Below are 16,041 nucleotides of genomic sequence, written 5' to 3'. Positions count from 1 at the left end.
TGTCATCGTGGTTCTGCCCTAGGAAACCAACACCCTGACTAGCAGGGGTCACTACAACGTGAGCAGGGATGGTACCCTGGTCATCGCCCAGCCGTCTCCCCAGGATGCGGGGGCCTACGTGTGCACAGCCACCAACAGCGTGGGCTTCTCCAGCCAGGAGATGTGGCTGTCCGTTAATAGTGAGTAGTAAGGGGTCCAGAGAGGAGAGGGACCAGTGGGAATGAGGCCACGCTCAGCCTTCTGCCTCCAGCTGAGGCACAGCATCCGGCCCTGAAGACAGAGGACTGGCCCATCCCGGTAGCAGCCTCATCTGCTCCTCACCCCTCTCTGCCCCCGGGCTTCCTTATTTGTTTGCTGTTCTAATCTGCCCCAGGCCTTTACACATGACAGTCCCTCTAATGCACTTCTTCTCCTGTGTCAGACCCCAAGCTGGGCCAAACCGCCTTGTTGGAAACTCCGGGTGGGACTTCCCCTCAGTAGCTCTCATCATTACTGAGATTAACTAATCAATTGCATAGCAGTCACCTGGGTGCCAAGGTTCCTTGTGAACTCTAAATGGTGCCAGGACGGGAGAGGGACTCTTCCCCAGTCTCCCTCAGGGTGGGGCCTTCGGGGAGTGAGTCTGAAACAGTGAGCTGATGCACAAGCTGTTTGTTTTCTGTTATATACATTTAGACTTAGTATTTTATGTCACAAAACAACGGAGATTTAAGATGTACAATGCTTGCCTAACATGTAAGAGGCCCTGGGTTCCATCTCCAGCACCACATTAAAAATTTTTTAATATATATAAAATTTTACATATATATGTCAGATATATATATATATATGTCAGATATATATATATATATATGTCAGATATATATATATATATATATATATATGTCAGGTGTGAGAGAATACATCTTTTAATCCCAGCATTTGGGAGGCAGAGGTGGGTGATCTCTGTGAGTTTGAAGCCAGCCTGGTCTACAGAGTGAGTTCCAGGACAGCCAAGGCTACACACTGAGACCTTGTTTTAAAAATAAAACAAAGCTGGGTGTGGTATTATGCACCTATTATCCCAGTTTTCAGGAGGCAGAGACAGGAGGATCAGGAGTTCAAGGTTGTCTTTGCCTACATAGAGTTTAAGTCCAGCCTAAGCTCCCTGGGACTTAAACTCACAAAGAATAATAATGAGGGAATTTGCTGTCGGAACTGATGACATCACATACACAGGAAGCCACAGCGGTGTTCAGAGGTCCCCACCGTGTGACCTGTTTCTGGCCAAATTCCTTTAGCATGTGCATGTTGGGCAAGCTACGGGGTTGAGAGTGGGCACTGAGGTACTCTTCCATCAGAGGTCTTTGGCCTACGAGAGAAATGATGAGCACAGATCATCTAACTCCCTCCTCCTCTGGGGTTTGAGGAAACCAGAGAAAGTCCATGCTCCATGTCGTGCTCATACTGGGACTGAAAAGGTTGACCAATGGGAGATGACAGAGCAGAGTGAGGGACAGTCAAGGGGGCGGACTGTGCTTTCAATTGTAATGACCCCTGGCCTCACTTGCTCTCCGGACCTCCACTATCCGGGGGAGTAAGGTAAAGGTGGCTTCACCTTCCACTACCCAGGAGAGCCATCTGTCTCCTTCTCCCAACAGCCAAACCCAACATCAAGAGGAATGACTCCCAGGCTATGGATGCCCCTCTGAGAGTCACCGTCAGGGCTGGTGAAGAGGTGACCCTGGACTGTGAGGCCCAAGGCTCCCCGACTCCGCTGGTCACCTGGACCAAGGATGCCCATCCTCTGCTGCCTGTCACAAACAGGTACCCAGCCCCAGCATGTGGGCCTAGGGAGGGGCCAAGCTTGGGGTGGGGGGAGACTGGTCTCCAGGTGCTTACAATGTAAGCAGGTGTGTGTGACCTCAAGGACAGCCGGGGAAGCCTCGAGGGCGTCTGCAACCATGGCTCAGGACACGGCACACATCCTACATGTTCTGCATCCTAAGCCGCAGACTTGAGCTTGCGCGTCCCGGGTCCGGGGGCCATCTTCCTTCTTGTTTGCCCAGGGGCCTTGGCTTTCTGAGCTACACCAAGGTGCTGAGGCTTCCTGGGGTGGGGTGAGACCCTCAGAGTCACCGGAGTAACAAAGACCAGAGGTAGGGTGGGAGATACATCCTGACCAAGACACAAGCCGCCTCCACAGCCACACTGTGGAGCAGGTGTCTGGTGGCCCGCCCCTGCTTCTCTTCACTGGGGACCCTCTGAGGGACGGTTGGTAGCACAGAATGCTGGCTCAGGAGGGGCCGTGGGATGATAGTTCCAGCCAGTAAGTGAGTCTCTAAATTCCTGGAGTCCTTGACCTGGGGTTGGGGCGGGCTGTGACATCAGTCCTGGCAAAGGCGCTGAGATGGTTCAAACCAAGAAGGACTCCAGCGGCTGGCTCTCACCCCACAACCCCCACGTGTCCCTCGGAACATCTGCTTGCTGAATCCTTCCAAACCTCTCAGCCATGTATCGCTGAGTTCACACGGAGAGCTGGCCTGGGTGGCACCCCAGTGGGCGTGCCATGGGATGAGATGGTGGGGGTTTGGTGGGGGAGGCCATGTAGGGAGAACCTATATCTCTTCCTGAGAAAGGCTGGTGTTTGCTCCTTGCTGGGCGGTGGCTGTGGCCTGTTGGTTCGTGTCTGGTTACTGAAATGGGAAGCGAATTCCAGTTGTTCACCCCTCCGCCCTGAGGCGTTAATGGATCAGTGGGGAGCCGTAAATTTCCCAGGACCCGTCTGAGCAAAATAGCGACCAGAGGATGTGTTTCTCTTCCTTTGCTTTTACTGGTATCCTTCTAGAAGGCTCTCACTGCCTCTCTCTGGATTTGGGCTATTCTAGAAGTTTATCTCCATGGGTAGTGAGTGGGCCCAGGATGGGGGTGAGGAGGAGAGCTTGGGCCTGGGGAGAAACTACGGATGCTCCTGGTTTTCACTGACTGAGGGAACACAGGTGACCTTCTGCCATCTTTGACATCTGTGAAGTGGACATTTTGCTGATCCTGCTCTCCTGCTGTGGTGGGTGTAGGGTGCTTAGGTGTTGGAGATGGTGAGGCAGCCATTTGCTTTACATCTCTTTCCTGCTGCTGCTAGGCAGACACACTGAGGCAGTAAGAGCAGCTTTTAAACTGTTGTGAAAGATGGGAAGATGGCATAGCAGTTTTGAGCACATACTACTCTTTCAGAGGACCAAGTTCAGCTGCTAGCACCCAGATTAGGCAGCTCACAAGCTCCTCTAACTCCAACTCCAGGGATCAATGCTCTCTTCTGGCCTCTTTGGGTACTGCAGTCCTCTCTTTGTGTGTGTCTCTCTCTCTCTCCCATCTTTCCTTCCTCCCCACCTCCCTCTCTCTTTCTCTCTGTCTCTCTCTCTCCCTCTCACACTGAAAGTAATAAAATAAATCTTTTCTAAGAAGTTGCCATCCTGGGTCCAAAGAGATGGCTCAGTGGGTGAAAGAGCTTGTGGCCAGGTCTTACGACCTGAGTTTAATCCCTGGGACCCACACGTGGAAGGAGGGGACCAAGTCTCTCTGACCTCCATACAGGCACCCTGACATGTGCATACAGCTGTACACATGCACACACACACACACAACTCGATTTTAAAATTGTTTTAAATTACCATCCTGAGCCTAGGGAGACGGGCCAGTGGGCAACGTGTGTGCACAGAGACCCAATCCGACTCTCAGCACCCATGTAAAGGCCAGGCGCGGCGGCGGCTGGAGAGTGTAGCCCAGTGATGGGAGTGAGACAGGGGCTCCCTGGGCTCAGCAGCCTCTCACACCGAATCAGGGAGACAGGCTCAGTGAGAGAGCGTGTGTGAAAGATAAGGTTGAGGATGACAGGCGAAGACCCTGGTTGACCCCCGGCTTCCACATGTGTGGGCACTCGCGTGCACACACACCACACAGTGCTCCTCTTACCATGTCTGCTGTCTTTCGACTTGGCTCTTGACTAGCTTTTGGGGGGTCTCCCTCCAACACAGAACGGCTCACTTCTTTTATTTGCCCAATTCGGTGGTTTTTGTTTTGAGTAAATTCATAGTCGTGCAGCATTCAGCACAGACAGTTCCGTCCCTCTCACCACCAGCTAATGACAGACAGGTGTCTCCAGCTCTGGGCAATTGTTCAGTTGCTTAGTGCCTTGGTGTTCTTTTCATTGTACTTTAAACAAACAAGACATGTGTGTTTGGGGTTCTTTGGGCTTTTTTAGAGTCCAGCGTTGAGCATGAGACCAAAGCGCAGCGGCTCACAGACACTGAGCTAGCTCTCCTGCCCCTGCCCCACAGACATTCAGTCACAGAACTGATAAGCCTCAAGAGACACACAGCAACTGAAAGTGAGACAGGCATGGCCCTAGTGTCTGCCCTACTCCAGCCCTTCCCCCCTCCCTCCTGCTTCCTCCTTCTCTTCAGCCTCCTGCTCCTTCTCTGAAGAGCCCCAAGCCCAGTTTCCAGACCCATCCTAGAAAGGGTTCTCTTCCTTCCATGACCTGGAGGTATCTGGTTGCCTCCTGATTGAGACTGGTCCCAGCATGCCTCAGTGATCCCTCCTCTGTCCTTTAATGTCCTGCCTCCCCCGTGCCAAGCCTGGCCCAAGGGTCGTGATCCTGGAGTGGCTTTGCCTTGTCTCAGCACCCCTGGTAACTCTGTGAAAGTGGCAGTTGGAGTAGGGAGTCAGGATGTACTGGGCCCATTATGGCCTCTTCCATCCCAGTTTGGCCAGGAATGGTGGGCCCAGGCAGTAGGCCACCCTGGAGCTGGGTGCGGTAAATGGCGTCATTCTGGGGCCACAGAGGAAGAGCAGGAACCAGGGGCTGGGGGAGGGGGAACCAGAATGAGATCTTTCTCCCCTCAGGGCTGGGCACACAGGGACAGCACACACAGACGTGAACATACTCAGAGGCACACGTGAGAGATGAGACACGAGCACATGCTCTTATGCATGTAGGTTAGGAGGCCACTGTTTCCCTAAGTACCTAGAAAATGATATTCTGAACTCGGGGGTGTCTCTAATACCTCCCAAGTCAGCGCTTCCTGGAGAAACTGAGCTCTGGACTGCTGAAGCCAAAAGACACTGCGTGCCCCTCCTTTCCAAGGGCCTCATACTCACCACATGCTCATATGTGAAATTTGGGGGGTCTGGCTTCTGCCCTGGGTCCTGGGTTCTTTCTCGCATGGCCAAAAGCCTGGTCCGCGCCTGCCACTGTGACTACATGTCTCAGAGAGCAAGTCTGCACTGGGGCTGCGCTGGAGCTCCTATGTGCTGTTCTGTTTGAGGGCACACACTTCATTGTTCTAAATGGTGCTGCTGGACGGCTCCACTCACTGCCCCTCTCCGTCTCCTGGGTCACCTCCTTGGGAGATCGGACCTCAGGGCAACCAGCTAAGGAAGAGTTTAGGATATGGTCTTCGGCTATCTGATCTCACGGTCCTGGAACTGTTTTGGTAGACGCTTCCTAGTAGCCAACCCAAAACTAAAGCAGGGTGTGTGGATTGGGGACAGCTCATGCCGGCTCCGTGCCAGATCAAACTAGACATTGAAGGGCTTGGGAGGGGGGGGGAGCTGCTCAGAGTTACCCAAATTGTTTGGTGAACTCAAACAAGATCCATCTCTTCCTCGGGCCTCAGCCTTCCTGTCTGAGATGTGAAAAGGTCCAGCTTGTGAGGGCGGCCGGACAGCATCTCTCTCCTCATCTGGGATGCTGGGCTGGGCGTGCTGCTAGGCAACAATGTTTAATGTTTGTTTGGGGATTCTGCTGTGGAGTGGGGTCAGCTGGAAGTGCTCCTGGCTTCTGCTCCTGCTGCTGAGGCATCAAGCCAGGGACCTACACGGGGCCAGATCCCCAATTCCAAAAGGGGAGTGGTAGTGAGGGGACATGGCTGCTCCAGGCTTCTAATTGTCACACTCTCTCTTCATTTTCTGCCCACTCCCTAGCACCGTGAAGGACAGCCAGCCCACCCACCAACCTCCTTATGTGGCTGACTGATGAGAACCAGCAGCTGAGTGCAGGCGATCTAGAAGCCTGGCGTGTGTGGTGTGTGTGGGTGGGGGAAGGGGGGTGTCTGCCTCAGTGGAGGTGGCCAGTTTGCTCGCTCTGATGTCTGGCTGTCAACCTACCATGTCCAGTGGCTCCCTTTGTTAGCCAAACATCAGGTCCAGAAACTTTTGGTCAACCACAGTGATGGGGACGCCCAGCGGCAGAATCTGAGGGCAGGGGGCCCCTGTTCCTGGGTCATCTGAGTGGCATGGACAGCAGAGCTTGTCACCCTGGCCTCTGCTTTGGTGAACATGGTGGTGCCTGTGGGAACTCTGTCCTGAGGTGCGGCTAGGGAGTGTAAAACGAGAAGGCACCCAGCAGAGGCTGCCTCAGCAGGTGCTCAGCTGCACAGATGTGTGCAGGAAACACTCAAGAGTTGGCAGCCATGGCTGACGTCGGTGCCATCCCTGTTGGCAGCACGAGCAGGCTACATTTTCATTATCTAATGGCCGCTGTGCAGTCATCCCCTGTTCTCTCCCCTGAGACCATCATCCCCCTCTCCTCAGCTTCTCCGGCTCAGCTTTTCCATCTGTGACTTCCTGAGGAGGGACTGTGCCACTCGGCTAAAAGGCTCCCCGCCCTGGGCTGAGAGATGCTCTGACCCACAGACACACAACATACACAGCACGCAGTAGGCCTGTGCTGAGAAGTGTAGACAGTGGACAGGGCATCTTCTCCAGCCTTCAGCCAGATAGCCCCTGTGACAATGGGAGGGACCGGGACAGAGAACCACCAGACTCTCAACAGCCCAAAAAGAAGACCCCCCCGGGGAGGGCACTCCCACTGAATGAATAAATAACAAAAGAGAGAGCCTAGCTTTCTGGGGAGTGTCTGGGGAAGCTTCAGGGAGGGGCTGGGGCCAGTCCCGCCTCGAGGAGGTCCAGCAGTGGCACAACTGTACTGAGCTTGCGGGACAGGGGACTGTGTAAGTGAATGGGAAGAGAGTACGTGCATGGACGGGGCACCCGTGATTCGCTGCCAAATATTCTGTGCGCCTACTATGTGCTAAGGACTAGAATAAAGTAGGGACCTGTGCATACCTGATTTCTCCCAGACAATGTCAGGGAACACATCTGTGATGAATAGTGGCTTCAGGAGCTGGCTGGACAGAGGAGCAGGGAGCGAGGCAGACAGGTGTGGGCTGTGGCTGCTTCCCGCCAGGTGTGTCCTTCCCTCCAGGTGTGCTCTTGTCCATCTGGGGTGATCAGGAGGCTGTTGGCCAGCACTCTGTTTGGGGGAAACTGCTCCCTGCAGAGCCCCCAGCCCAGCATTCTGACATCTGCGCAAGTCTGGCCCTGGGTAAGCAGGGGCCCAGCCAGATGGACATCGTAAACAGGAAACTCCCCTTGAGTCCAAGTGCTCCCTCGGGTGCCACAGGAGCCATCTGGCTGCAGAGCCTTGGAAAGGCAGTCCTACCAATGGAGTCCCCATCCCCAGCAGCATGGCGTCCTGTACACCTCCTCCTGTCCCTGGACGGGGCATCCCTACTGAGCTCTGGGAAAGTATAGGGAGGACTGTGGGGGAGAAGCCGATGGAAGCTGCCTGTCCAGAACCTTCTGTCCTGAACCCCCTGTCCAGAACCTCCCAGTCATGTCCAGCCAGCCCTGGACCCATAACAGTGGGTTTACCTTTTCTCTGAGCCTTGTTGGGAGCTCAGGCTGGGTCGCCATAAAGGCATTGCTCTGTTCAGGGTCTGGGTTGAGTCTGGTGATAAAGGGTATTCCATTGGAGCCTCTGGAAGACAGGCTTCTGGTGTCACAAGCTGGGTAGAGCCATGGGAGACCACAGATGGGCTTGTCAGCCTTGGAGGCATGAAGGTAGCCATCTTGGAGGAAGTGGTGCCAGCATCAAGGTGCATCCCAGCAGGCACAGAGCAGCAGGAGTTGAGTGAGCTTGAGCTCTGAGGGGTTGGACGGGGCCTGGGATGAGAGTGGTGGGGAAGAAGGAGAGGGGAGACTCAGCATAGATCTCTCCAGGCCTTGTCGTTGGAGCGTGTTACGGCCACCTTGGCACTCAGAGCAAGCACCTATTCGCCTGGGCAGGCCAAGTTCCTCTCGGTCCCTGCAAGCATCAATTGTCTTGTCTGAACCATGGAATCCACAGTTTCTTCCTTATAATACAGTGAGCACCTCCCTCTTCAAATGCCTGCAAAAAATAATCCATGATTCGTTATAAGAAAGACAGGGTGCTGGGGGCGTGCAGTGTAGCTCAGTTTGTGGAGTGTATGCTTGCCTGTCACCCCAAGCTGTGTACATGCCTGCCGAATACTCGGACCAGCTGGAAGGTTCCGGGTGGGGGGTTATCACCTCACTCACAGACGAGTGGGTAGAGGCAAGGCCGGTGCTGACAGCCTGGGTGTGGTTGGAAACCACGCCCTCTGGCAGCTGTGTGGAGGGAGGTGGGGGCTGCAGGGCTGTCTCCCGAGGACCCTGTCAGGGCCCCGGGTGCCATTTTGCAGAGGCGGATGGTGGGTCTCAGCAGGGAGGGGATGGGGAAGCAGGCCAAAGAAGCCCATCTGAGGATCGGAGGCCAGCTCTAGCTTGACAGCTGACCCTGGGATCCTCCGCCCCTGCTCTGATCTCTTGTCCCTAGGCTAGTCAGGGTCACAAGCTGTAGCCGCTGCTCCTCGGAGCCAGCACATGTGGAGTTGACATCATGTCTGCAGGCCTCCTTGGGGTCCATCCCAGCTGCTGGAGTCTGGCTTGTGTCCTGCAGTCTTGGGGGGAGGGTCAGGTGACTGGTAAGGAGGGCCAGATCTGGGGGAGGGTCTGCAAAGTTCCTTCTTGTGGGTGTCGAGGTACCTCCAGGAGGTGACTCCAAGAGGCTCTGGGTCTGGGCTTAGGAGAGCCCGGCTCAGACACTGAGGACTTGGGATGGTGGAGTTTTCTCTGGAAGCAGAGGAACTCTAGACTCCTGACAAACAGAAAAGGGTCATTGCCACCAGTGTGGCGTGGAGAGTGTGTGTGTGGGGGGATGGGATCAGAGCGTCGGGTATGCAGGCCCATTTTATAGATGAGGAAATGGAAACCCAGTTTGTGCACGGAGTCGCATAGCTAAGAAGGCTGGGAATGTGGTTTGGGACCCAACCACCTCGCTACATTTGCTACGCTGAGAGGGACTGGCTTTGGCTTTCGGAGGCAGAGCAGGGGCTGAAGTTGAGGCTAGAAGGGAGACATGACCTCAGTCTGGGAAGGCTGCCTGGGGGAGGCAGCTGGATCCTTGCAGGTGACTCTCCAAGCCTTTCTCTGGTCATGGTGGAAAGAGATCTCCCTCCCTCCCACAGGTATGACCTCCTCCCATCAGGCTCCCTGCACCTGGCACAGACCCAGGTGGGTGACAGTGGCCACTACGAATGTACAGCCAGCAACCCCGCCGGGGCTGCATCTCGCCACTACATCCTTGGGGTTCAAGGTAGGGCCCACAAATTGCTCCTTACTCCACCCCCAATCTCCACGCCCTGAAACTCCACCATCTCTCAGGCTCCACGGCGGCAGACAGGTCACCCCACTTTCTGAGTCTGGGCCTGGGGGGGCTGTTAAAAGAGGCCCACCAAGAACAGGGCCCAGTGGGGACCACGAATAGGGATGCCAAAGGGGCAGTGGTTTCAAGGGCCTCTCTGTCTGGTTGGAGTCGTGCAACCTGGAAGCCCCACTCTGGCTCTGCAGAGGCCCATGGGGTTTAGGCATCTTCCTTCCACGAGTGCGTGGGGTCCCTAGAGACCCTTAGCACCCACTCTACTTCAGCAGGGTGCCTGTGCCCCTGTAACAGACCCGCTGGCATCGGGAGCAGCTCTTGCTTTTCCAGGCACCACTGCAGCCCTCCCTTTGTGGCCAAGGTCTAAATTTGCATCCACCATGGTCCCGGTCCCCAGCACACTGGAATGGTCCCGTTCCGAAGAAGCCATGCCATGCTAGTCACACACCAGAGCCCTGGGGAGACCGTAAGGCAGGAGCAAGCATGGCCTGTCCCGCGTGCTACTCCCATAGGGCACGAGGGGGAAGAGTGGAAAGATAACGAATGTTCCACGTTGTTGATGATGACTTGAAATCCATGCTCAGAGTCCGAGGGTCATGGGGAGCAGCTGCAGGTGTTCATCTATGTCCTTCACACTCCAGCTGGGCGGCCAGACATATCACCTGTCCTCACAACCAAGCCTCTTCACCCCTTCCCCCATGCTCGCCAGCCCTGTCCAAGCCAACAGATGTCAGCTCGCTGACATCAGGGTTGTAACATAGGCTAGGGCTGGGGACCCCTAACTGAGTAGGCCAGCCTGACGTCCATCCCTGGAACTCTGCCAGTTCCCCCCCAGGTGCAGGCTGGCCCTCGGGTCCTGAAGGTACTGGCCGGAGAAGCCCTGGATCTGAACTGTGTGGCCGAGGGCGACCCTGAGCCTCAGTTGAGCTGGTTCAAGGATGGGATGGCCCTGAGGGGTGAGGAACCCTCTGGCTCCGTCCACTTTGCTGCTGCCGAGACCTCTGACACTGGGCTGTACCGCTGCGAGGCCTCCAGCAGTGCTGGCACCGACACCTGGGAGCTGGAGCTCCGTGTGCTGGGTGAGGCCCCAAGCCCCAGCACAAGTCCCCTGTCTTCCTCCCTCCCCGCCCCCCCCACCCCCGCCACAGCCCACACCTCTCAGGCACTTGTTCTTCTGGCTCTGCTTGTCTGGTCCCAAGCGGTAAATCCTCAGAGCCACTATGCAGGCTCCATGCTTACATAGATGACCTGTGGGCCTATGACCCTAGTGTCCTTAAGCAAACTCCCTGTGGGACCATGGTTCAGGGCTCAGGTCTCTCTCTTACCACATGGGTAACTTGGATTTTTTTTTTTTTTTTAACCTGTGAGGTGATCCAGTAATAGGCAAGGTCACTGAGAAATTGTGTATGACCCACAGGATATTTTGGACCAATACTAGCAGTTTCACTGTTGGGAACTAGAAGCAAGATGCTATTGGGCGCAGGCCCCAGCCTATGCTGCTGGGGGAGGCTGGGGGCTAGGGCTTTGGGAGGAGACCCCTTCCCATCCAGTCCGTATTGGGAGGGAATGCTAGACCTGACGATTATGAACATGGCCTTGTCACCCCCACAGAGCCACCACACTGGGGGCCTGACGAGACTGAGGGCCTGCTGGAGCGAGTGGCTGGAGAGAATGCCAGTCTGCCGTGCCCTGCCCAAGGTGAGGTGGGGCTAGGGAAGCAAGGCTGGTCTGGGCTCCAGGACCTTGGTCGCCATATGACTCCTTGGGTTATGGAGTCACACTGGGAGCTCCATTGGATGGATATTGCCATTAGTTATTTTGTATTGGGGTTATCCTGTCCCAGAGAGGTTAAGCAATTTGCATAAGGTCACACACACAGCCAGTGTCTGACTCAGTATGGTCTGGTTTGACCTCCAGTCAGCCTGCCTATGAATCCTCATAGTTCTCGGCAGCTGAGATTGCGGTGTTACCACTGTTCCAATACTTTGCCAGTGTGGTCCCAAGCAAACCAGTCTTTTCTGGGTTTGCTTGGGGTAGCAATGCAGTCAAGGATCCAGCTTGCCACCTCTGGGTCAGCTGTCCAGGTCGAGCTCAGTTTTGGTCCTTCCTGGAGGCTGACCTCTCTTTTTGAACCCAGGTCTCCTCATTTGCATGGTGGGCACACACCAGTCCCTCCCCATGGCACTGCAGGGCAGGGGGTGTGAGTCCCAACCTTGTGCCTGGCACTCAGGAGGGAAAATGTGGTCCACTCCACCCTCCAAAGACCTCACTGACCCACCTTTCTGGGCTTGTCTGTGACTGGTGGGTGAAACAAGCCATCTCCATCATGGTTGGTCAGTGTTCCCAAAGGCTCGGTTTATGAGGAGCAACAGGTGGGTAGAAAAGCCAGCAAGAGCATACCGGGCTTCAGCTCACTCTCCAGCACCAGGGCACCTGGGAGATCCCTGAACAGCCCTAAGGAGGCAGATGGGGGGAGGCGCTCTGAAACAGGCACCTAAGTGGGGGCTAGGAGCCTTGATCATAGTGCCACCTAATGTTGGACTCTGGAAACAGCAGGCAGGAACACTGCCCTGGGGAAGCCACCCGACTTGGCCTCCTACCTTCAGGCAGTCCCAATGTGGTCTGCTCATATCCCTCCTCCACCTATGCTTGGATCGAGGACCAGACTTCAGCTTCACCAGCCACACCAGCCTCACCCAAAGCCCTTTTGTAATGCATCCTGTCTGGGCTGGTCCACCCCAAGTCTGTATTCGGTGCTTTTCCCAAGGGTAGATAGCAGTGGCCTCTGCACGCTGAGGGTTAAAGGGGGTAGAACCACAGTCTGGCCCAAGGAGTACCCAGGAACACCATCACCTCTCCTTCAGGCCTGGGCTGTGGCCATGAGTGTGGCCGCCCCATGTTTGGTCACATTTGGCGTGAAGGGAGAGACGGGACAGGCAGAGTCAACATCACCTGCCGTGCGGCACGCTGAGCGCAGCAGGCTTGTTCATTCATGCAGTGCCCAGTGTGCAGAGCAGGGGACAAGGAGGACCCTCATTCTCACGAGGGCAATAAAACCTAACCCCCGGGAGGGATATGCAGAATGCTTAACAGTTGGGGTTGTCGAGAAAAGGAGCGCTCTGGGCCGGCAGCAGATAAATGGGGTGGAGGTGGGGGATAGCTCTGGCCCCCTTGAGAATCAGAAAATGGGATTTGCCCGTGCACCTGTGCCTGGATACCTCCACTCATTGTGTGGAGACAGGGGACAGATGCTGCAGATCTGATAGAGCTCCTCTTCCTGGCCTGGAGGTGGCACAGGGCCTGAGGTCACCCCTCATGAAGGTCAGCATGTACAGAGGGGCATATGAGGGGACAGGGCTGTCAGGGAGGCACGGGCTGTCTGCTATTTTGCCTGATGATTCTGCATACCCTGCCAGGGACACCAAAGCCGCAAATCACATGGCGGAGGGGTCCATCGTCAGAGCCCCTGAATGGCCGGGCAGGCGTGGCGGTGCTGGATGAGGGGTCGCTGTTCCTGTCCTCAGTGTCACTTGCAGACGGCGGAGAGTATGAATGCCAAGCCACCAATGAGGTGGGCTCTGCATCCAGGAGAGCCAAGCTGGTGGTCTACGGTAAGCCGAGGCCCTGTAGCGGGAGGCCGGGGATGGACTTGTACCCACCTCCCACACAGAGACCCAAGGTGATGCCAGGGCCCCAAGGCCCCAGAGCGTCCTTCACGGAGACTATGGACACCTGATCCCCACCTCCATCAACAGCCTCTGTTCCCTCATCGCTCACACTTACTCTCTCGGATCCCAGAGGCGGTGGCCATCGCCTCCTGGATGGCACCCGGGCCCTCCACTTTCCAAGGATCCAAGAGTCCAGGAAGGTTTAGGCTGTGAGGGTATTGCACGGGGCACCCCAATTCACCAGGTACATCTGTAGGGACAGTGTGGGCTTCTGGGATGTCAGCAGGTCAAGGTCGGGGGCAATAAGCTCACTCAGTGAAGTGCTTGCTAGGCAACCATGAGGATCTGAGTTTGATCTCCAGCACCCGTGGAAAATGCTGGGTGCCGCCTGTGCTGGGGAAAGGTAGGAGAAGCCTGAGAGCTTACTGGCTAGCTAGCCTCTTCTGTGTGCTCGTGATGCCTTTCTAAACACAGAAGGGGGCTGGCACCCGAGGACTTACAGACCGGTTTGTTTACCCTTCACATGTGCGCGCGCGCGCGCACGCACACACACACACACACAAAATTAATAAAAATAAACACGAATGAGCTGTGCAGAGCTCTAGCTCATCTCTACCCTGTGAGATGAGGCTTGTCTACCCACTGCCAGCAAAGAGAACTCCTGCCTCTGCACCTAGGGTTCCCAGTGCAAGGTTGGCGGCCTCCCACTAGCCAGGACTCCACAAGGACAGGACAGGCTGGGAGCACTCTCCCTGCTGGGATGGGCCTGCACTCTTAGCCTGAGCAGCACTCACAGCCACCTTGAGTCCCCAGTTTGCCGGGGAGCAGCTTCCCTGGGAGGTTGGCTGTAGACACACCTGGGCCCGACCTTTGGCACATCCCACTCGGGGACCTCCCCGATGTGACACCAGCTATGTCCTGCCTCTCGGACTGAGTGTCAGCACGTGGCATCTGTTCACAGTGGGGGAGGTGCTGTGTGGTTCCCGGTGAAGCTGCTGAGAGTGCCGCCTCGTGGTTAGATCTGGGACCAGGATAAACGAACGCAGCATAAGCGAACAAAGCAGGGTCTTCTGGGCTCAGAGGCAGGCAGATGACCTGGGGACCTGAGGACCTAGGGAAGGGGCAGGATGTGGGTGCTCAGCTCCACCTAAGTGGGAGCCGCTCTTCTGTTTCTCCTTGCTCCCCAAGTGCCCCCCAGCATCCGGGAAGAGGGACGCACGACCAACGTGTCGGGCCTAGCTGGGCAGCCTCTGACGCTGGAGTGTGATGCCAACGGCTTTCCTGCCCCCGAGGTGGTGTGGCTCAAGGATGGGAAGCTGGTGGGTGTCTCCAGGGGAGGTGGGATGGGATGGGGGATGGACTTTGGGATAAATATGTGTTTCTATGTGTGCTGAGGTGACATAGGAACGTGACAGATGTCTTTGGGGATGCCCAGGTTCAGGGACAGCAGGGAACAGTGGTCCTGAAACAGACTTCCTGAGGGTCCTCTTGGTGGACTGAAAACTCAGCTGTGGTCAGCAAGCAGCTCCATGGGCCTCTGTTCCCTCATCGCTCACACTTATCTCTCAGATCCCAGAGGCAGGTGACCATCGCCTCCTGGATGACGCCTGGGCCCTCCACTTTCCAAGGATCCAAGAGAGCGATTCTGGCCTCTATTCCTGCCGAGCTGAGAACCAGGCCGGAAGCGCCCAGAGAGACTTCAATCTTGCCGTGTTCGGTGAGTGAGGACTGTGTCCCAAACTCCGAAGCGCGTGTCAGCAGAGAGCACGGGGTCCACCACAGACCCAGAACCTATCCTCAGGGGCCCACAGAGCAGAGCACACAGGGGACAGCCATGTGGTTAGCTAAGCAATGACTGCCAGGCAGGCTTAGTTGCTGCACTATCTGACTAGAGCAACTTAAAGGAGGGAGGTTTATCTGGGCTCGCAGGGCGAAGGCACAGTCCATTCTGGTGACAGGATGCCACAGCCATGGGAGCTTGACGTGGCCAGAACGTCACATTCACAGACAGGAAGCAGAGAGAGATGGACACTGGTGCTCCGCCTGCTTTCTGCTATTTACGAAGTCCGGGACCCTAGCCTATGGGGGTGGGGTCACACGTATTTAGGGCGTGTCTTCCCATCTCAGTTAACCCAATCCAGAAAATCCCTCAGAGACACAGACATTTGTTTCTGGGGTGATTCTAAATCTCATCTAGTTGACAAGATTAGGCATCACACTCGGGGCTACCCGGGGGCCCGTCCAGGCTCTGGGGAAAAGGTTCATCCAGCGCTGTCTGGGGAGTCCTCCGGTGGGTAGGGCGTACAGGCCGGGGACCTTCCTGCCGTCAGCAGGATGTGTGGAGTCTGAGTCGTCCCTCCTTTACTTCCCTGCCCACCCCCAGTCCCTCCCTCCTTGATGGAAGCTGGGGCCACTCAGGAGATGCTGGGCCTGGCTGGAGCTGATGTGAAGTTGGAATGTCAGACCTCAGGGGTCCCCACACCCCAGGTGGAGTGGACCAAGGATGGGCAGTGAGTGACCCTCTCCGTGGAGTGGGGGGTTGGGTGGGGTCAGGGAAGTCCGAGAAAGCCCGTGGTTGTGGCGGGTGCTACCCAGCATTGCATGGAAGGCAGCATCTGTGTCCTTCCCATGGGAGATACCCAGGAGGCCCTGTTCTCATTCTGGCAAGATCTTGCCTTGACTCTGTTCTCTTTTTTCATCTCCCTGATTCTGGGGCTCAGAGGCCCATGTGAAAATTACATCATGTACAGTTAGCTGTTGTAGCCACTCTAATTCCAGAGCATTCTATCACACACACACACACACACACACACACACACACACACACACACACAC

General features: G+C 56.0%; 1 protein-coding gene across 1 annotated transcript in view; it reads left to right on the top strand.

Moving 5' to 3' along the window:
* The window catches only part of Hmcn2 (hemicentin 2), a 142,866-nt gene that overhangs the window by 51,769 nt on the left and 75,056 nt on the right, over window positions 1-16,041 (top strand). The window contains exons 21-29 of the mRNA XM_055599741.1: window positions 23-179; window positions 1,641-1,806; window positions 9,348-9,475; window positions 10,363-10,617; window positions 11,150-11,236; window positions 12,955-13,149; window positions 14,395-14,525; window positions 14,776-14,923; window positions 15,590-15,716. Coding sequence (XP_055455716.1) covers window positions 23-179; window positions 1,641-1,806; window positions 9,348-9,475; window positions 10,363-10,617; window positions 11,150-11,236; window positions 12,955-13,149; window positions 14,395-14,525; window positions 14,776-14,923; window positions 15,590-15,716 — 1,394 coding nt within the window. The remainder of the gene's footprint in view (window positions 1-22; window positions 180-1,640; window positions 1,807-9,347; window positions 9,476-10,362; window positions 10,618-11,149; window positions 11,237-12,954; window positions 13,150-14,394; window positions 14,526-14,775; window positions 14,924-15,589; window positions 15,717-16,041) is intronic.

This window comes from Psammomys obesus, unplaced genomic scaffold (genome assembly GCF_907164565.1).
Source record: "Psammomys obesus unplaced genomic scaffold, mPsaObe1.curated_primary_1811, whole genome shotgun sequence".
In the NCBI taxonomy this organism is placed as follows: domain Eukaryota; kingdom Metazoa; phylum Chordata; class Mammalia; order Rodentia; family Muridae; genus Psammomys; species Psammomys obesus.
Note: the sequence above shows the minus strand (reverse complement) of the source record. Positions and strands in the feature narration are given on the sequence as shown.